This window comes from Synchiropus splendidus, chromosome 12 (genome assembly GCF_027744825.2).
Source record: "Synchiropus splendidus isolate RoL2022-P1 chromosome 12, RoL_Sspl_1.0, whole genome shotgun sequence".
Lineage (NCBI taxonomy): Eukaryota > Metazoa > Chordata > Actinopteri > Syngnathiformes > Callionymidae > Synchiropus > Synchiropus splendidus.
This window is the reverse complement of record NC_071345.1, coordinates 8,321,809-8,343,165: the sequence shown is the minus strand read 5'-3', so window position 1 is coordinate 8,343,165 and position 21,357 is coordinate 8,321,809. Positions and strand designations below refer to the sequence as shown.

At 44.3% G+C, this 21,357-nt stretch overlaps 1 protein-coding gene across 13 annotated transcripts in view; it reads left to right on the top strand.

The window, feature by feature from the left end:
* The window catches only part of syne1a (spectrin repeat containing, nuclear envelope 1a), a 111,551-nt gene that overhangs the window by 58,712 nt on the left and 31,482 nt on the right, over positions 1 to 21,357 (top strand). For 10 of the 13 annotated variants that reach the window (XM_053880198.1, XM_053880199.1, XM_053880201.1 and 7 more), the window contains 31 exons: positions 236 to 413; positions 2,456 to 2,638; positions 3,170 to 3,313; positions 4,607 to 4,762; positions 5,971 to 6,135; positions 6,309 to 6,481; positions 6,604 to 6,757; positions 6,893 to 7,036; positions 7,124 to 7,288; positions 7,362 to 7,679; positions 8,142 to 8,297; positions 10,156 to 10,326; positions 11,930 to 12,256; positions 12,629 to 12,781; positions 12,865 to 13,032; positions 13,297 to 13,473; positions 14,437 to 14,583; positions 14,729 to 14,854; positions 14,939 to 15,115; positions 15,205 to 15,470; positions 15,590 to 15,746; positions 15,822 to 16,220; positions 16,379 to 17,971; positions 18,174 to 18,508; positions 18,616 to 18,760; positions 18,888 to 19,106; positions 19,614 to 19,900; positions 20,197 to 20,362; positions 20,494 to 20,649; positions 20,725 to 20,877; positions 21,140 to 21,322. In XM_053880198.1, coding sequence (XP_053736173.1) covers positions 236 to 413; positions 2,456 to 2,638; positions 3,170 to 3,313; positions 4,607 to 4,762; positions 5,971 to 6,135; positions 6,309 to 6,481; positions 6,604 to 6,757; positions 6,893 to 7,036; positions 7,124 to 7,288; positions 7,362 to 7,679; positions 8,142 to 8,297; positions 10,156 to 10,326; positions 11,930 to 12,256; positions 12,629 to 12,781; positions 12,865 to 13,032; positions 13,297 to 13,473; positions 14,437 to 14,583; positions 14,729 to 14,854; positions 14,939 to 15,115; positions 15,205 to 15,470; positions 15,590 to 15,746; positions 15,822 to 16,220; positions 16,379 to 17,971; positions 18,174 to 18,508; positions 18,616 to 18,760; positions 18,888 to 19,106; positions 19,614 to 19,900; positions 20,197 to 20,362; positions 20,494 to 20,649; positions 20,725 to 20,877; positions 21,140 to 21,322 — 7,441 coding nt within the window. The other 3 variants (XM_053880207.1, XM_053880205.1, XM_053880206.1) reach the window with 3 other exon arrangements.

Here is a 21,357-nt window from a genome sequence, read left to right as displayed (position 1 = left end):
CGTGTGAACTCTCGCCCCAGTCATATGTTGCCTCTCAACCCCCTCATACTGTGTACCCCACTCCCCATCCCCCATGCCCCCAACGCTCATTGCTTCCACTTCACCCACTTTTCCATTTCTCCACCTGCCCTCTTCTCATTCCGTCTCCTCCATGTCTTTGTTTTTGTGCACACGTGGAAGGAAGACATGAAATCCTGTTGAATGTCTTTAAGGTGTTCTTTTTGTCTCTCTCCAGTCTCAGTCTCCGTTCATCCAGGGAATGTCAGAACAAGGAGCGTTTGTTGGAGCAGAGGTTCCGTGCTGCTCTCAGGGACTTCCAGCAGTGGTTGGTAAACGCCAAAATCAGCACCGCCAAGTGCTTTGATGTGCCGCAGAGTGTCGCAGAGGTCTCCGTTGCTCTTCAGAGAATACAAGTATGATATTACTTTTTGTTGAACATAAGTTATGATACATTAAGGGTACATATATCAAAGCTTAAAGTTGCTCAAATAACTACATTTTCCTTTGTTGTTTAGTGGAAATATTTGCTTTTAAGTTGGGTCACATGATGTTAGATTGAAGGGGGTTCGCGTCTTTGCTCAGTTACTAGTGTGATTTTGATCTGCTGAGCGTGCTCTTTTTAGTCTCTTGGTGAGTTCATGGTGACGACTGGAAGATCATGGATAGGGAAGACTAGGAATAAGTTCCCAAGGCTCTTTCAAATGCAGTTTTTTGGTGGGGAGAAGATTTGGTTGTTGTGCTACTGTACATTTGGCTGGAAGTTTCTCTTTCAACTATTCTGTAAGGCCTTGCTGGATGAGTTATTGAGGTAAACATCAAAGAAAATTTCAGGCGTTTTTAGTGAGGTGAAATGTGAAGGATTTGCGTTTGCTAGGAACGTGTTATTCCCCGATCATACATACATACTAACTTTGTCTGTTAACCACTACTTAGTCCTGTTCATGGTTGTGGGAAGTATGTACTTCTTTTTGCAAATTATGTGTTGCAGTTTGAAGTTGAAATACTTCTGAGGGTTAATGAAGTCCCCAGAAAAGCTTTACCATTAATTGAGAGAAACGTTTCCCGATATCTTCTGCTCATGGTGACCACATGCCAAGGGACTAGTGTGTATATGAGATGTACAGTAAAATGTTTTTGAGTGTTTTAATATGTGGAATTTAGAAAGTTGTTCACACTTGAGGAGCAAACGTTTCACGATGTGCGGAAGTGAAAAGAACAGCCTTTTATTTCCAATACCCATTCCTGTTGGTTAACACAAAGAAAACCTCTTAATTATTTTTAAGTGTCCTCCAGTGGCTTGTTGGACTTGATACGGTGAAAGTAGGCTCACTGCCAAGCTGGATCCCTGAGAGCAGCAGGGTCCTTTCGCGACTGTCTTCAAAACATTTCTGTGCGTTTTATTCTATTGAGTCTCTACTTTTTTCTGAAGCATTGGCAGGTGTGACTGTCTGGCAGCCACTTAACAACACCGCAGTGTCCTGGCTTACAGTCAGGTGCTTGTCAGAAAAGGTAGATGGCCCCACACCCTTTCATCAGACGGTTAATTACCTCGCAAGCACCTGACAGCATCCAACGCTAGTGCTCAGAGCTGTCTTTTTTTGGGCTGTTTTGAAACAGCAGCTTAAAAGTACAGCAGACAATGGACAATCTGAATTATGATGTGATACATGTGCGTCCTTTATCTGAAGTTCTGCCTCCGTCCTGCAGATGAGAGTGAATGTCACAGCAGCAGAGGAGCGAGAGGAATAAAAAAGACCGTCATGTTTTATTTATTATTGACTTGGTGAGGAATGTGGAACAATGTTTCCACATGGCTGACCTCCAGGAGGGCTAGCGTAGGAGGGGCGTGGGCATCTTTTGTGTCACATTTAATTGGTGGTGTACAGTTACACTGGCAGCAGGGGGAGCGGCGCTAAGTGCGAAAAAGACAGCGGTGTAACATGTGAGAGCGAAGTAAAAGACACATATGAAGGCAGAGCGACAGATGTGGATGCTGCCATTCGGCGCTTGTGTGTGGACGTACAGTACCATGTGTTTGTGTGCGGCTTTAGCGTGTCCTCGTGATGTGCTGACTGCACAGATGGTGGAGTGGTCCCTGCTGCGCTACTGTCATCGGCGCGGCTCTGTGGGAGAGGGGGTGTTTGTGTGTGCACATTTTCTGTGGGTGGGATAGAGGAGATATGTAAAACTAACACATTGCTGGCCTTCTAACTTTTCTCTGGGTCATGCCCTTATCTCAGCCCACATGTTTAGAATGGTTAATGACTGTCCAGGTTGGTCTTTTTGTCGCGTGAGTGGGACAGAACAATCTGTTGAATAGGATTTGCATTCTTTTAAGTCACTCCCTTGGTAAGAGCACAAATATTTTGTCATTCAGCGAATGCCTTTAACTTTCTGTTTCTGTGTTTTTTTATTAATTCTCCATCCCTTTGTCTTTGTGTGTGAATCCCCACAGGAGTTCTTGAGTGACAGGGAGCATGGCCAGGCCAGACTGAGTACAGTAGGGGCCAGCGGGGAGCTGCTGATGGCCGTGGTGTCCAAAGACAGAGTGGAGGGAATTGAGGCAAAGGTGGCGAACACCAGAGAAGACTGGAAGAGTCTGATGAATAACCTACAGCTCAGGGAAGATGCTCTCAAGGTTTGTTTTGTTCTGATTCTTTTTTGTCTGGAAAAACACAAAAAGGGAGTCCCTGGATCCAGTCTCTGTACAAACAACAAACATGAATTTCTTCGCCCTGGAGCTTTTTTTCATTGTTATTCACCTACTGTTCTTTGTCTGGTAGTAGCGTGCATCTAAAACCCACAGAGCTGAAGAAATTGATGTACTTAGTAAAAAGAGAGACAAAACCAAGTACGTCTTGTAACTCAATGTGGTCTTGATGGTATCCTTCCCTTATTTTGTGGCCCTTTTTCATAATAGTATATTATTATTTCTTCGTTCATTTAAAAACGGATAAAAAAAAATTCTCAATGAACTTTGTTCCTAGTAAAACATACAAAACTATGCAGCTTACCTCGAATGCTGTTTTTGCCATTCTCTTTTGAGACGCTTACAAGTACCTAACCTGAAGCCCCACCTTAAGCTCCAGTGGAATTCAGAGGCTGTTGGCTGTTATGAAGTCTTACTGAGGCAACATGTTTCACAAATTTGTTGTGCATTTGTTTGCAGAACCTCCAGTCTCAGATGACGGAGTTTGAAGAAAGCGCCGAACCCCTGCAGGAATGGCTGAACTGCACGGAGATGCGAGTTCAGGAGAGCAGCACTCGGCTGCACGACCTTGCAGCCAAGAAGCAGGAGTTTGGCAAGCTGCAGGTATTTTATTGCACTTCATAATGCATCTCCGGAATATTTAAGAGTAGAGTCCATACAGGCTGACATACCATGCCACACCAGTGTTAAAGTGTGTGACAGTGGTACTGTCAAAGATGTCAATCCAACATCAGCAACATGTAATTGTTGGATAAACCAACAATGCCCCTTCAGAGAGGGACAATAGACCAATACAATGTTAATTATTGTCATTTGTCATTGGAAAAAAGCCCTTATCAGAGATGGACATAATACAAAGCACTCAGCTTTTTTCATTTTTTTGTTGGGTTTAATTCAACTGCAGATTCACAGGATGTGTCCTTTCATTTTAGATATGCCTACACATTATTTTCAGACCCTCGCAGTTTCAAAATACCAAACAATATAGGAGCACAATAGCCCTGGACTCCTGACATTAGCTATTGTTGTTATTCTTTGTGGCATCGCTGCCCTTTGATCCCTCCTGTCGCTAATTGGTTTCTCTTACGTGAAACCGATCCAGTCATTCATTCTTTTAATAACTCCTCATTGAAACCTCCCTAAATTCTATACAAATTTAAACGCCTCTGAATAGTTGTAGCTTTCCATTAGATAAGCACCCCTTAAGTACAACCCCAGTCAGCTGGGAGCAGAAGGGCCTAATTACATTTGTCTAGCGCCACTGGATCAAAATAGAGCAACGACTTGACATAATAGTCAAAGGAAAAGTCTGGGAATCTAATTAATTCCCCCTTCTGTCACAGTGGAAGCGGCGTGTGGCTAAGAACCCCTTTCAGGATGCGATAACAGCTTCTGCCATGTCTGGCAGAAACAAAAAGAATAGAGGTACAGAGAACAGATAAACCTGACAAAGGAGTAAGATATCAAACCCATCTCGAAGCATCCCCTTATTGTTGCTATTTTTGTTTTTACTCAGTCGCTGCAGAAGCACCATTGCCTTTGTGTGGCTCTGCAAGTAATTACATTTCTTCCCTTAGCACCTGAAGTATAATACGGCCCACGCTGGCTTCACTGTCTGTCGTGATGCTGGTAGAGCCCACTGTACCTGCTGGCATTGATATCCCTGACTCTGCTGGATGTTATCTGGTTTCCACTTGTCTGTCTTGTGTCTGACTGACAGTATTTCTACTTTAAATCTAGCACATAAAGGGAATACTGCTGATGGGCTTCTTTTCTGTCCTCGCATTTGAATGTTGCTGTGTCTTTTCTGCTGTCAACAACTTTGTGTGTGTCATGCTGTCCTTCCCATCTCTGTGTCACACCATCTAATCCTGCCATTCCCTCATGGTGGTTCAGTGTATACTGGAGGAGATGGCTGGTCGGGAGGCAGAACTGGGAAAGCTCAGAGAACGAGCCCATCGCCTGTGGGAAGGACAGGCGGCTGGCAAAGGCTTTGTCCACCGAGTATCCCAACTGTCAGCCCAGTACCTAGCACTCAGCAACTTAACCAAGGTAACCAGTTCTTTCCCAGGAACTCCTTTGTTGTTGCTTCACAGTCTTTCCCCAAAGTATGTCACCCCCTCTTGGACACTCATCAGTCATCCTACTATCTTAAATCACAGACTTTATGACAAAACATTCCTGAATTGATATTTGAGTGTTTTTGTCCTTTATTTATTCTGGGTATTTAAGATATTGTGGTCCAAAATCTCCATCATGTCCTCCAATCATAAATTGCAGTGTTTTTTTAGCGTTGTTGTTTAGTAAAAAACGTTTTTACTGGGATATTTTAAGCATCCTCAATGCATTTTGGTGCAGACTTTATAATTAAAAGTGCACTTATCTCAGCAATTAATGTGCTAATAATTCTTTCTCAATCGTTGACCTGTATTTGTGAGTGTTATTGTGTCATTTACTCTGTAATCTTTGTGTTTCCATAAAAATATGGAAGCTCACAAATTCTATATCTACTCATGTAGTAAGTGTTCACTCAGTCAATGCCGTTCCATCTCAAGCTTCAACCCAAACAAGAAAGGGCAAAACTGAGCACCTTCATGCTCTAGAGCACTTTCTCAAATGGCATAACCACAACATGTCAGTATTTGAGAAATTGACCTTTCTGGAGCTTCTTGTTGGAATGATGGGATGCTGATGATTTATTTGACCCAGAACAAATATCACCCTGACTGCAAAGCAGCGTTTCTATGGCACAGGACAACGAGAGTCTCCCAACTAAGATGAATGGGATTTATTTATTTTTGCTGTCTAGCAAAGAGCTATTTATAGCTCCCCTTCCCTGCCAGACACAGAGGCATGACGTCTTTTAAAATGACTTCTTAAGGTTTGTTGTTGCTACCTTTCTTCAGTCAATCAAACTAGGTTTAAGAAAACCTTTGTTTTGAATGAAAATGAAAATGACTGAAAACATATAGATGGTACCTCAATGTTAAGATTTTACTAATGTAGCATGGGTTTGTTCATTTCCTTTGTTGACTAATTCTTCTCATTCCCGACCATAAAGAGTCTGAGAACAAGGGAGGACATGAAACAAGATGTAAATAGAGTGCCATACTGCATGCAAATGAAATGCTTCCATGGGCTTTTGCTCTATACTTAGCCACTGCTAATTGATGTTGACAATTTCTTGCCGAGTGGTTTTTCTCCAGTTGTCTTCTGAAGCCATTTTTGTTTTCAGATGTTCTATGCTTTCATTTCCACAGGACAAAGCCTCACGGATTGAACGCGTAGCAGGAGAACACCGGCTCTTCTCATGGGGGCTGAAAGAGCTTCAAGACTGGGTGTGTGAAGCTCAGAAGGTCATTGGCACCTGCGTCTCCGCCACCAACAATAAAAGTGTGCTGGAGGAGAGAATGTCACAGCTTGAGGTAAGTTCAATTAAGACTGTGTCATTGTGCTACTACAAGTCTTAAATTGGGCCTGCAATAGTGGTCCCTTAGTGCCTTTGGCATAAATGGAACACAGATTTTCCATTATGCAACAAATTTCTCGCCTATTAAGTGATTTACATATTTCTTGGTCGCATCTTTATGTAACCCAGGCTCTGCTGGGTGCCCGTCTGGAGCGCGAGATCCAGCTTAAAATGTTGCTGACACGAGGGGAGGCAGTTCAGAGGAATACTTCGGCAGAGGGAGTCCCTGTGATCCGAAAACAAATTCAGGACCTCAAGGACTCCTGGGACTCTCTTCTCTCCTCATCCATCCAGTGTAAAAGGTTAGGTCTGATCATTCAGCACATAAGATAACCTCTCGATGCCAATGTCTTTCAATTAATCTACAGTCAGATTAGAAGGAATTAAATTTGTGTCTGTGTTTCATCACACGTTGGCATCCCAGCCAGCTGGAAGGTGCTCTGTCGCAGTGGACCAGCTATCAGGAGGATGTCAGTCAGTTTGTGCTTTGGATGGACCGAGTTGATGAAACGCTCAGCTGCGCTGACAGGCAGTACTCTGAGATGCGGGACAAGACTGCTAACCTGGGAAAGACCAAGGTAGTCAAGGTTTAACATGTCTGCACAAGTCTCATCTGAGACCTTCAGTTCACATTCACACCTATATCTAAGTCAGGTCGAATGAGGACTTCATTCTGTTTAAAATCCTAAACACCAAACGTCTCTTTATTTCAGCTTCTCTACGAGGAAGTGTTAAGTCACAGCAGTCCCCTGGAGACCATCGGTACAAAGGGTTCCAATATGGCGGAGCCCTGCACAACCCAGCATGAGGTCCAACAGCTGCAGTGTCAATACAACAGCATCAAAGAAAAAGCCAAGGTTCAAAACATTTACACATAAGGATGCTTATACTAGTCTCTTTTCATGGCTGTGCTGACCACCTCTGTCTTCGTAATGGGTTTGCAGAATGCAGTGAGCAAAGCAAAAGGATTGGTGCAGGTCCATCAAGAGTATCAGAGGGCACTTCATGTGTTCGAGGATTGGCTGGAGCAGGAGCAGACAACTCTGGCATCGTTGTCTCATCCAGAGTGGAACGCTGATAACCTGGAGGAAACTCTGATCCAGCTACAAGTACTGATATTCTTAAGATGAGTTAAATATCTTGGAATTGGACTTCATTCATCTTAACTTCTTACCTTTGTAGAACCTGCGGGACAGTTGCTCCAATGGCCAGTCTTTGCTTTCATCAGTGCTGACGAGCAGAGAGCGAGTCATTCCGTGGGGCGTGCCTCAGATTGAGGACAGAGCTCTTGACACAGCGCAGCGGGAATGGGGAACCTACCAGAGCCACTTGGAAGAAACTCAGGCCACATTGAGCTCCACACTGACGAGACTAAAGGAAATGAGCCAAAGGTTCATCAGTCTGACCAAGTGGCTGGAGGAGATGGAGAAGGTCGCTGACCTGAGGCCACACCGGCGGTCGGACAGAACCACCAAGGAAACTCAGATGAAGAAACTTAAGGTGAAAACATGTCTTTCTTACCCAGTCGGTCTCTTGAGCTTTGTGGATTTCATGCCATTTTGAAATGAAGTGCTTTGTAAGATCAAGATCATGAGCAGATCACTGCATGCTATTAACTCAGACGCTTGACATTTCCAGACACAGAGCTTTATTTGTCTATTCCTAAATGGCCAAAGGTGGTTGCCTGGCAACCAACCTAAAATTAACAAACCTGCTGTTTTAATTTATTTTTCGTATTCTCAGAAAAGCAGATGCACTCGCTCTTTGATTTGCTTACAAAAAGCAATGCCAGTCATTATACCGTGAAATTAAAGTTGTTTTTTTTCTTGCTGATAGTCTGAGCAGTGACTCAATGCATTTAGGATAAATGTAACTTTCCTAGTCAGCATCCCAAGTTACTACATTATTTGAGGTATTTTGGGACCCACTGTAACAGTTATCCATTTGTTTCTCCGGAATCAGGGTTGTCTTCAGACGGTGCTCGCTCGACAGGGTGAAGTGGACGGCCTGTCATCTCTAGCTCAGCAGGTTTTGGAGGAAACCTACCTCAGTAGTCGTGTGAGTGTGACTGCTACACAGCTGACTGCACGGTACCATTCCCTGCTCCTCAACCTACAGGTGAGCCATCTATACGATATTCCATCCAATATTTTGTGTAGTTTTGGGTTCACACATGTAAAAGAAACCGTTAAAAATGTGCAACATCGTAAAGGCTCCGACTGAAGCTTCATTTCACTCCACCTATACAACCACCAACTCCAACCCCAAATGTTTTAGCTCTAATGTTGAAGTTTGACTCTTGCAGTGCATTACAAGAGTATGGATATTGGAAGTGGGGAAAGGAAATTACTGCCTGCATATTATGTTGGAGGCTATATATAATTATCATGTGCCTCCATCATGGTGTGTTTTTGGTTGTACAGTTTATTTTAATGAGAAAATTTGAGTCATGTTAGAAATCCCCAGGTCAGGCAGTGCTGCATCTTCTGAAGTGTCCGCTCTCTGTGTCATGTCTGGTAGCTGCATTGCTGATAGTGTTGCTTGTGAAGCACATCCCTGAGTCGCACTGTGTACTCACCTCCAGCCTCTCTATTTGTCTGCTCTGCTGGGGAACTAAAGAAAATCAATGTTACTGCTGGGGTCTGGGACTAACGCTGTAATTAAACGTTTCAGGAGGCAATCTCACACCGGCCACCACACTTTGAAAAAAGCTCTTGCCCACGCTAGATTGATTTTTACACCTTGCGCTGCACACCCAAGCCCTCCCTGACTCACTTGGCTCTGCGCGCACCTCTCCTGTCAACCTTGCTAAGTCAAGTCAAGCATGAATAAACTTGAAGTCATACTCACAGACGCAACGCCCTCATATCATGGGTGCCTGTAATTAGGCGGTGTGAAGTGGGGGCCAGATGGGCTTGAGGTAGGAAGCTGTTAACTCTGTCTAGTCAGCAAAGGTGTGCGCTCGGCACTTTCGCCTAATTGGAGCTTCTCACCGCTGGATTTGCAAGCTGAGTGAATAATGTGTCAAACTGGTGGAGGAGCTCTCCATCCTCATGCTGTTATTACTGAATCAAATCTCAGTCAAGTGGGTAATGCATCGAAAACATGAACCCCCCACTACATTGTGAAACAGCTATTGACATTCTGCAGATGAAAGAAGAGCAGGGGAAATGGGATATTTGTCTGTTGTATGCCTGATCAGACGGGGTTTTTGTCCTTAGTGGCCACAGATCTTAAAAAGCAGAGACACACAGGAGGAAGGCTCTTAGCAATATTGACCTCAAGATATCAGCTGGGGGTTATAAACAGGGCTTTATGATAGCAAACTCTTTGTTGGGGTGCACATGTGGAGTTTGTTTCATCTGTGTGTAGTCTTCTAAGAAGGATTCACTCGCTGATAGAACCCACAAACAAAGCCCAGTTTATCCATTCCTGCCTCTACTATTAGAAGCGCCTATTTTTTATCCTTGAATCTGACCCCAAGTTCATGGTCATAGCTGTGAATGAGGCATGATTGTTGCTTTTTTGCCTCAGTGGAAAGAAGCCTTACTGTATGTTACTAAAATCCTGGGTTATTCTACTGCCTGGTTTTAAACACATTTGATTTGTAGATTATCAGTAGTACTTTCAGATGTACTGATGACTCTTATTTTACAGTCTGTATGTGTATCCACCCAGACACTCAATTACAGGAATAAGCAGAAGATAATCAACAAATGAAATCTTGAACGTAACAGTAATTTACTGCTAATTCTTACAGATTTATTCAACAAAAGCCATTATACAGCAAGGACATTTAAGCAGGTGCCTTCACATAGTCAGCTTAATTGGGCATGTTTCACCTAGTTTGCAAAAAAAGGTGTGAACAAATGTGTGATTTAAGCAGACAAGCCAGTGTGATAAACCACAGTGAGGTTGTGGAATACTAACAAGGTGTGTTGCTGTGATGAGGAGGAAGTATTTTTTCTGATTTCAGGAGAGCATCAAGCAGCTGCAGGAGGAGCTAAGGAGGATTGAGGAGGCTGAGAATCTCTGCTTGACCTTCAGCGACTGGCTCACCTCCACTCAGAAAAGCTTCAATGTTTTAAATGACTCGGCTGAACCTCTGGACAGACCGGCGATGGATAAAAAGCTGAAGAAGCTAGAGGTAGGTTCAGGTCTAAAATGAGCACCTTCATTTCTCTGACTAGAAAATAATTTAGCTGCTGATCATGCAAAAACCTCCCACCGTTTTGCTAGTTGATATTAGGCATGAAGAATGACTTTCAGAGTATCGATTGTCTCTTTATGAAGAGAAACGTGTACGCCGCTTAAGTGCAAGCATGGTTGTGGGGAAGGGACCCCCGATGTGAAGAAGAGGATGAAGAAGCGGCGGTGTCAGGAGCATGCTGGCACAGACGCCGTAATTGATGCAGTGCCCTTACCGCTTCACAAAACACACACACAACCGTCTCAGTGCCGAGAATTCATCCGCAGTAATAACCAGCTGACCTGATACCTCAAACCAATTAATCCTCTCCAACCTATCACACTTTCATATCACCTCGATTCATTTCTCTTTGGCTGCAGCAAGTCTCTCCACAGATGCACCAACAATAAGCTACGGTGCATTTCAATCTATTTTCAGATCAATGCTGGATGTCTGCATAACGTCTGATGCTTGAGTGTCACCACATGTGTCCTTCCACATGTGTTAATGGCAATTGAGCAATTTAGGTCTTGCCTGTTCTCCTGCAGTGAGAGCCACAGAGCTATTTAGTGAGCCTGGATTATTATACATTGACACAAAGACTCCAAGTCAATAGCCATAGTCAATTGATGTGCACATAGTTTCACTTGTCCCACAGTCGTGATGCCGCAGGGGGCTCTGCTTTTCTTTAGCTGTTAGACTGAGACCTGAAAATAGAATACGACACAGAAACCAAAAGTCAGGTTCATGGCTAGAACAGATGGAATACTTTTTATTTCAATTTCACCACACGATCACATTAGCTGAATAGAGAATATAGTAAATATTAATGAATGTGTGCTGATCACAAGCATGACATAACTCGACTCAGAAAGCATGACGGGATTGTCATTGTCACACAACTGCTGGCAAAGTCACGCCATGTGACCTTTATTAGCTGTTTCGTGTTGTAATGATTTCATCTTATGATTGAAGAACAGTTCTCTGTGAGTGGGAAGATGTTGGAGGCCGTTACCTCCTCCACCAATCCACTGTTTTCTTACACTTCAGTTGATGAAAATAGTGCGTGACTTCTTTTTATAGTGTCAATAATAATGTCAGAGCATCACATTTACAAGGATGTGTGCAAACAGGCTGATATCCAATATCAACCGCAATAGCTGCAGTTTGTTGGTTAGTGTGGGCTGAAGCTATTCTCTGCTCAAACAATAATGGAATGATGATGAAAGCTAGATGGCCACCCATTGAGTGTCAGAGTGTGTGTGGTGTGTTGTGGTTGCCCTGGAAACCCCCGTGGCTACTGCTGCCTGTTAAGGGTCTTTATAATTGGGTCCTCCTTTCATATTATTCACCCTGCCTTCTCTGCATCATGACCTCCCAGTCTCCTCAACATTTCTCCATGTAGATGTCAGCCTACCTAGAGGGTTCAAAGCCTTTCAGACAACACCATGCAGATTTGGCTGTGTTTGTAGAGTTACTCTTGGATCATGGTGAATGTGTTTCTTCACCTTAGCATGATGAATTTCACTCCAAACCTGACTTGATGCTTCACTTTCGCAAGGCACTGCAGTCGGATCTCCAGCACGGTCACAGCTTCCTGAAGTCATTGAGGGAGCACGCAGAGAGAGCAGCAGGTTTCCTGGACGAGGCTGGGGCAGAGAATTTAGGACAGGAAGTGGAGGCTCGTCTCTCTCAGCTGGAGGAGTACAGCAGCAGGTTACGGCAGCAGCAGAGCTTCCTGGAGCGATCGTTGCTTCAAGCCAAGGAGTTCCACGACCGCCATAAGGCTCAAGCTCACTGGTTGGTGGAGACCAGGGTGATCCTCAGTGCCCCTGTGGAGCCCAAAGCAGAACTGTATCAACGGAGGGCACAGCTTGCCAAATACAAGGTGACAAGACATTTTCTATTTTCATTTTAAGGGGAAAAATATCCCAAGAGCCAATTGTTACAAAGATAAAATTTATGAATTACAAGGACCTGTGCACTATCTGTAAGATGCTCGCAAAATATTCAGCATAATGGTAGACTCAATTACCTAAATGGCTGAGATAATTAAACATTTGCTTAGTACACAACTTGGATGACCCTGTGGATCTGAACCCATTAGCTCCACAGCTATATGTGCTTTCTGTGAACATGTTTGAATGCATGTTGTAAATCAACGAATGATGGGTAAGAGAGCATTTTAAAGCATCAATGTGAGCCAGATATGAGCACTTTCAGGCCAGCACCAATATTGACACCCATCTCTGTTCTTTAGGTTCTGTTGCAGATGGTTCAGTCACATGACGTGTCCATCAAGTCAGTGGTGGAAAAGGGAGAAACTCTGCTGGGATCTGTCCATTATCCCTCCATCAGAGACAAGATGAACCGGTTGCAAAAGGACTACAATGAGCTGTGTAACATGGCAACGGTGAGTCAGGTTAATGAGTATCACTGACAACTGAAGTCTCATGTATCACATTTTGTTTTATGGTGTTGAATTTTCTCCTGCAGGTCCTCGCGCAGAATCTTGAAGGGCAGGTGAAGGAACAGGAAGCCTATCATAATGAGCTTCAGGAAGTGGAGCGCTGGCTGCTGCAGATGTCCAGCAGGATAGTGACCCCTGACCCCTCAGTGAGCAGAACTCTGGACGCAGCTACACAGCAGCTAGCGAGACACAAGGTAACTGATGTGGTGGTTATTCTGGGAGAAAACAAATCCCTCTTAAACATCTTGTCCTTAAAAAATATATATAACATAGGATACTACCTGAGGCCTATAACCCACCAACTCAATGCAATTTAATGGTAGTTTTGCTGTTAATGTAAATGTCCATTTTGATGGTACAAAATAGCTTTACATGTTTCCTTGGAACTGGTTTGGAGCAGAGTATTTCACGTAACATTTTAACTACATGTCCTTGGTTTGATACTTTCTCCCTCACAGGCCATCATGGAGGAAATAGCAGGTTTCGAGGATCGCTTGGCAAGCCTGAAGGAACGAGGCGACCACCTGGTGCAAAGCTGTGGAGAACGTGCGCAGAACAGGCTCAGACAGCAGGTCCAGGCTCACCAGCAAGGCACCAGAGACAGCTACTCTGCCATCTGTAGCACAGCTCAGAGGGTGAGCGAGGAGGAGGAAGAGAATTTATCAAGATGGATATTAAGAAATCAGATTTCTAACACACACATTCATCCCTGAAGGAAAGTGTGTCCAAACATTTAGGAAACACACACCATCAATCAATTATTGCCCTCTTTCACAGCCAAATAGTCCACTTAATCCTAACCGGTTCCCTTAACACTTAACCGAGTCTCTTGACAGCCCTTTAGTGCCAGCTTAGAGGGCACAACCAATTAAAGCTGCCAACACGGAGCTCAGCCACAGCCAGGCAGCGATAGCCTCTACCAGTCGTACCGTCTGACTCAATCTCTCTCATTTAATCCGCACATATCCCTCGTTTTTATACTGGCGCCAAAAATGCTCAGACTTTTCAGTAGATCTGGAAGACGATCGTATCCAGCTCCACTCTGTCAGTTTGGGAAGTGCCATTTTGTCATCATAGCTCACCCCTAAGATCCAACCTCTATCACCACTCACACAGCCAATCTGGCATTTTGTGATCCAACCTCACTTCACCCTGACACTACTGGCTTCTGTAGAACCTCGACCATGGTTTTTCAGTAGCTGCCAACAAAGTCCCTGCGCAACACAGCTCTAATATCCTGCCACTTGCCAACCCTCTAGCCTTCGCCAAATATATTGGGCTGGTGCCAGTTTGCCCCACCCCCTTTTCATCTCATTCACTTTCATATTAACGTTGTCAATCAGACCCTCACTGTTCTGCTCTCCTGCGGTGGGTGTGGGCGCCTCCACATTCAACACCTGTCAAATGGTACACAGAGTAACTGCCTCCTTGTCAAGATTTGATCAGCCATTGTGTCTGAACACTATTTTCCCAGCCAATTTCATCAGGATGATAGTGGAAATAAGATGGAACTGTATTCTTCTTAATGGCTAATGTTGTCAAGAGTTAGGGATTCAGATGTGTTTATTATCTAGATTATGACTCCTCTGTTTTCACAGGTTTACCAAAGTCTGGATCATGAGTTACAGAGACACATGAGCCTTCAGGACACCCTGCTGCAGTGCCAGACGTGGCTGGCTTCTGCCTCAGCAGAGCCCAAGCCTCCTGGGGCGACTCCTCTCAACTTAGAGGAGGCACTTCTGCAGGTTAGCAGCCATTTTGGATCAGTGCAAATGTTTAAATCCACTTCAAACACCCTATATTTTCCTGTATTTGTATTTGAATTTATTGAACTCATTATAGTCAGAAGGTTTTCGTCCACTCTTAATGTTTCACTGATTGTGTTTGCAGGTGAAGAAAGAGCGAGCGCTGCAGGAGCAAGCCAGTACGTACCTCCATCTGGTCTGCTCCTCCTGTGACCTTTCAGTCTCGAACGTCAGAGAGACTGCAGCAGCTATACAGCAAATCAAACTCCAAGTCAGTAACCTGAATCATCATAATTTCCTCAATAGCCGTTGACATCTGCTCTTTGTGACGTTGCCATCATGTGTCTTGGTCTAGATCGAGGAGCACATGCTGCTTTGTGAGGAGGTTGCAGACAGCTGGAGAGATGTTGAGGAGCAGAAGGCAGATCTGGAAATCCAGCTGAGAGAGACGGAGCAGCAACTTCAGATCCTCATCAGGAGCCCTGCAGAGTTGGAGCCCAGGATTGCACAGAGCCAGCTGGACAAGGCGCAGGTCCATATGCTTTTTATGCATTCTTTGTTTTTAGTTTGTTTTAGACTTAAATATGTATACAGCAGTTCAAACAACATGTTATTTTGCAGGAGTTCCTACAGCACATAAGGGAGAAGCAGTCGGAAGTGTCTCGTCTCATTGAGATCATCATTAGACTCACAGACGACGGAGAATCTACAATTCTGGAGCAAACAAGAAGACTGAAGAAAACCTGGATTGAGATGGCTCAACGTGCTGATGAGCTGGAGGCCCTGCGGGGAGAAGACATGCAGAGGAGTGGAGAGTATCAGGACAGCGTCATCGCTGTGGAGGAACTTTTCAATCAGATATCAAGAGAATGGGATTACCTTGCCAGGTGAAGATCAAATAAGTGGATGTTGAAGTGTATTGTTAAAGATTTGTCTTCAGTGTTATCCTGCCGACCATAACGTTTTAGCACACTGTCGCTCGTGTGATAAATGGTTTTGTGTTTAGGGCGGACACTGAAAGTACAATGGAGCATTTACAAGCACTGAGGAAGCTCTCAAGCGACCTCATGGAACAAAGAGGAACTTTCGAAGATCTCCGGGAACAGAGACAAGCTATTCTGCCACGGCTCAGCCTTCTAGACAAAGAGCTGGTCAAGCAACAGGTGACTGAAAAAAACAGCCTCTTCGACATAAATCAGCCCATTTAAATACCAAAATTTGTTTGGCTCTTGTTCTAGGTGGGACATCTGGAGCATCGCTGGACCCAGCTTGAATCTCTTATTCAGCAGAAGATTCAGGAGTCTGCCCAAGCACTGGAGGACCTGGCCAGAGTTGAAACTCAGCTGAGGGACGCCCGTGAGTGGGTGGAGGAGCAGAGGCCTGCAATTACGTCTGCACTGAAAACCAGCCCGCCACCTGACTTGGCTCAGAGCTTCCTGTTCGATCACCTGAGTGTGTGTGTAGAGCTGGAGGCCCGTCAGCAGCTCTTAGGTCAAGCAGTCAGCGAAGCACAAGCTGTGGCTTCCAAGTTGGGGCTGAGTGAGAGGAGGGGTCTCCAGGTCCTGGTGGACCGGGCACAGGCTGAGGTGGAGGCACTCGGGATTCGGGTGGCCCAGAGGCGGAAATATCTCAGCAAGGTAAGCAGCATTGCATTTCAAATAAATGTGGAGGACATTTTCAGATTTACTTTGACAAAATATTGGCGTGAAAACAATGAAAAAAATGAATGAACATCGAGGAGACATAAACCTGGTTACAGTCAGCTTTACTTTAATCATTTTTATCTTGTGTGCAGGCTTTCACAGAGAGAACTCAGTTTCTTCAGGGACTTGGGAGGGCAATGACTTGGGTACAACAACAGGAGAGGAAAGCTTTGATAGACGACCACATCGCACTCCTCCCCGAAGCCTTATCCAAACAGGCAGCTGTGTGTCGGGGCATCCACAGCGGTCTTAGATCCTACCAAAGAGAGCTGGCTTCCCTGTGGGTGCAAGGACGGGAGATTGAAAGAGACGCCAGCGACAAAGAACGAGAAGAAACACTTGCCAAACTTGAAGAGCTGCAGGGGGTTTATGAAAGCGCTCTCCTGAGAACCACCCAGCGTGTCACAGACCTGGACAAAGCTTTGATATCAAGGAAGTACTTTCAGGTTGACTTGAACAAGACTTGTCTTTGGCTGAGGGAAGCTGATGCTGTCACTTTCCCTGAAGTCGACATTAGCTCCATCGAGGACTGCGCTGAGTTACAGACACAGCTGTCTAAATATCAGAGCATCCTCGATCAAGCTTCGGAGTATGAAAACCTACTCCTTATTGTCCAAAGAATAGGCCAGGAGATCCTTCCCACTCTGAACGAGATCGATCATTGCTACCTAGATGAGAGGCTGAATGCGCTGCCTCAGCAGTATAACAACATTCTTGCTCTGGCCAAAGAGAAAAAGGACAGAGTCCAACAAATGATCATGGAGAGAAAAGAGCTCAGCACTTTGTTTGATGTTACTCGGAATGCCCTGGAGGAGCTTCGAGAGCACTTTGACAATCTTGAGAAGCAGACTATCAATATCAATACGGAGGAATTTGCTTGTTTGATTAATGAGTACAGAAATATAAATCAAAGTGTTCTTCAAATCAGCCCTGCAGTGCGCGAACTGCACGGAAGAAATGAAGCATGTAGCAATACTGGGATGACTTGCAGCGCTGAGGACACACGTCATCTGGTGGCTCTTTTTCAAACACTGAAAAGGAAACTGAAACAAAAGATTCAATATTTAGATGATTCCTTAAAACCACTCGAAGAGCATGTGAAAGTGGTTGCAAGGTTGGATCAAGCTATGGAGTTGTTCAAAGAAAATCTGTCCAAACTTAACTCTAATGGGGAAATCAGTGCCATGGATAAAATTTCGGATCTTTATTTGCTGCTTAAAAATATGGACTGTGCAACTTCACAGGCTGAAGAATGTATCAAACAGACCAAAAGCCTTCCTCTCAACTTCGACCGTGCTGCCTTTGACGAAATTACCTCTCGCCTTGAATCATTGCAATCGCTGAAAAGTTGCATCAGGGACAGTGAAAAGAAGATCGCCAAATGTGAGCACTTGTCTGGGGAGATCGGGAAATGTTCTGAATGGTTGCAGAACTGCAGAGACGCCTTGATCAAGCCGTTGATCAGATCGGAGGTCAACGTTGAAAGAGTATTTGAAGAGCAACATGAGCTGAATCTATTGGAGGAAGAAGTGAGAAGTCGACTGGGTGTAGCAGAATCGTTGTGGAATGAAGAAGTGGAAATGTTTAATCGTAGAAAAGAAGCCATTCCAGTACAAGTGGACGAAAAACTGCAAGAGCTGAGGGTTCTGGGAGATGAAGTCCTCAAGGAAATTACCAAAAAGCAGGTTAGTTTTCATTGCCAGCTGGAAAAAGTTACCAAAATTTTTACTACCGTTGCACTCATTCAGTGTAAAGATATCACTACTATACATTTTGTGGTGAACATTTAAAGCAAAATTTTACTTTGCATGATAATGTATGTTTCTATATTTGCATGTTATAAGATATCTGAATGCTCAGATAATGTATCGTCTATCTAAATTTTAGCTGGCCTTGGATCAAGCTCAGTCTCTGGTGAGGAGCCACAACACAGCTTTGCAGTCGATGCAGAAATACTTGGACTCCGCTGAGGATTTCCTCCAAGGCGCTCGCCCAGGATTAGAGCTGCTTAATGAAAGCGATTCAGCGCGCCTAGAAGAAGTTTCAGCACAGGAAGAGAACTTTACTTCTGGATTGGCGGAACTGAATACATTGCAACCTTCGCTGGTGCATGTCTGTGACTCAGAAGCAATAAATAAACTCAAAGACAACATTGATGGGATGCAACAAAAATACAAGAATATCAAACATCAGCTTGATGCTTTCAGTGAGCAGCACAAAAGGTTTGTATTTATGTGTTATGCTTGTGGTTACAGCATTTATACACTAAACCAATTCAGTCATTTATTACTGACAACCTGCATGATGTTGCTATCTGTCTGTATTTCAGCTGTGCTGCTCGATGGACCTCGTTCCAACAAGTGAAAGAAACACTTAATGCACAGATGACGAATTTCGAGAACAAGTTGGCCATGTTCCACTCATCTAGAGCTTTAAGTTTACAGCAAGCTGTTGAGAAATATGAGAGATACAAGGTTGGTAACGTTCCTTGAAATCACAATAAAAATGTTGTAGCCTGGAGGAATATAAGCATATGTGAAATATCATGCTAAACTTACTGGACTATGTGCTAATGTTTGTTATCGATGCTTGTGTTTCCAGTCTGTGGTGGCAAACATAGATCACCTTGAGTTCCCTTTAAATGGCTTCAGAGAGGAATCCGCAGAGTTGGAGCGGGTGACCTCTGAATTCAGTGGTGCTGTCATCAGCCACACTCTGTCTCTGCTCACGAAACGATGGAATAGGCTCCGCAGCGTGGCAGGGACGCAGGAGAGGGCGCTGGAGGACTCTGTAATGGAGTGGAGGAACTTCTCTGAAAAGGTATTTTTATTGTAAATAAAACACCCTCTGACCCGTTTTTGAAATGTTTTCAGTCAACTAAAGATCACACAATCTTGGTTAAAATTAGGTCAACAGAGTACAGTCAGTGTCTGTGATGTAATGACAGGCAGTAGGCCGGCTCGAATAAGTTGCCAAAACACAACGTCATCCTCATCCCTTAAAAAAAACTTCGCTCTGAATGCTTGCAGCTCTGATGAATTCCCACAAAGCACCATTCCTAAAAGGGAAATGAGGTCAAACTGAGGGACTCTCGTGCTTCCTCAAATGTGGCAAATTCCGGTTGTCCGTTCACCCTGAATGGAGCAATTGTTCAGTTAGATATGATGTCACCTCTGTGTAGTCTGAACTCACATTCCTGTGTTTGACATAAATCAGGAGGGCTGAGATTTGTTACCCTACTTTTGGGGTGGTTAGAGTTTTGTTTGCTCAACATTAATCAGACGTGCAATATTCTGACCTTGCTATTAACTCTTTCTTGCCCATCAGATGCAGAAGGCGTACTCACTTTGCAAAGACCTCCACAGCCGAGTCCCAGACAGCACAGTTGAGAAGGCTGCCACTAGGGCGGCACTGCAAAGCCTCCTGGAGTACCATGACTCTTTCACCCAGGAAGTGGAGAGGGAACAGTCCGTTCTTGCTCTGCTGAGGCAGCACTCCTGCAGCCTCAGAGGACACGACAGGGAGGAAGACTTGATGAAGAGACACGCCGACAACAGACATGAGGAGACACAATCCATGCAAGAGATCCAAAACATGCAGGAGCAGTATGACAGGTAAGTAGCAAGTAGGTCAAGTCATCTTACAGATGTCAAACAATTGTATGAATAATATGAATAGTATTTATGGTGTTCTTTTGTGTCACTGGAGGTGCTTTATTATAGTCACCTCTTTAGGAACTCCTGCCTAGGGCCTGGATGAAGCCATTTCAATGTAGTCTTGATAAACGTTGCCAGTCACTATGCATCAAAATATATCCACATGTACTAAACAAATATCATGGAATTTATGAAAGTTGCTTGTTATTTCTTTGTTTCTTTCTAATTTTGTTCTCCACTTTCTTGTCTTCTAGCCTATTAGTTTCAGTACGAGCCAGCAGGAGTCAGGTGCACCAGGAATTGCGCGAGCGAGAGGAGGTAGAGAAGGAGCTGGGTTTGGTCAAAGGATGGATTCAGGACACTCGCGGACTGTTGCTGAGTCCTACGGCTGACCTGGACTCACTTCTTCAGGAGCTTGAGGTGGAAGTCTTTTTTTGACTCTTTTTCTTAACTATATATATATATATATATATATATATATATATATATACAGGTATATATAAAGCATACAGCCCATTAATGTTGCATTGGTGGGTGATATCTTGTCACAGGTTGCTCATGGTGAAGTCATCAGCAGACGTCAGAGTGTAGAACGCATGACGGAGTTACAGCAGTCCAAATACGAGAACCTGCAGTCTGGATTGCCATCTGAGCTCAGCATGCAGCTGGCCGAAGTGGCCCTTGCTCTGGGATCTGCTGAAGATCAGGTATCAGCTGAAGCACAACATTTAATGACTTTCCAAACGTCACTTTTTGATTCATAACTGGGACATGTGCTTCAGGTCCAGGCACGAGAGCGGGAAGTGCAACAGACCCGAGATGTGAAAGAGGACTTCAACTCCAGACTCCAAGACATTGATGCGAAGCTGAAGAACATCTCTCTGAAATTGAAAAACAAGGCCGTGGACCTGGAGGAGGCCAAAGAAGACACTAAAGTAATAAACTGGACAGATTGACTAATTAAGAACCAATTAACCTTTGTGGAATCGTCTATTCATTTTGCAGATGTTAAGGTTAATGAGCACACAGGAGTTGAAATGGCAGCTGTCACTATGATTCGCCTGGATTGATGCTTTAGTATAGTGAAGCCTACCGTTACATTATACATAGTGTAGTTTACTGTTCATGCATTAATTTACCATCAAACCTCAGGCAACTTTTTAACATTCCACGTTTTCATGTCACTCTTCTGTCCAGACTCTTTGTGGAGAATGCGAGTGCTGTGGTCACTCTCTGGCCGAGTTGGCAGCAGCTGTGCAGGAGTTCGGGGAGCAGAATCCTCTCCTCTGCAAGCAGCTGGGGGATGCTGTTGCCAAGCTAAGTGAGGTGCTGCGCCACACCACGCAGCAGGTCCAGGACAGAGCCAATAAAGTGAAGAAGGTGAGCCATTAGATCAAGTCATGATCCTTTTTAAA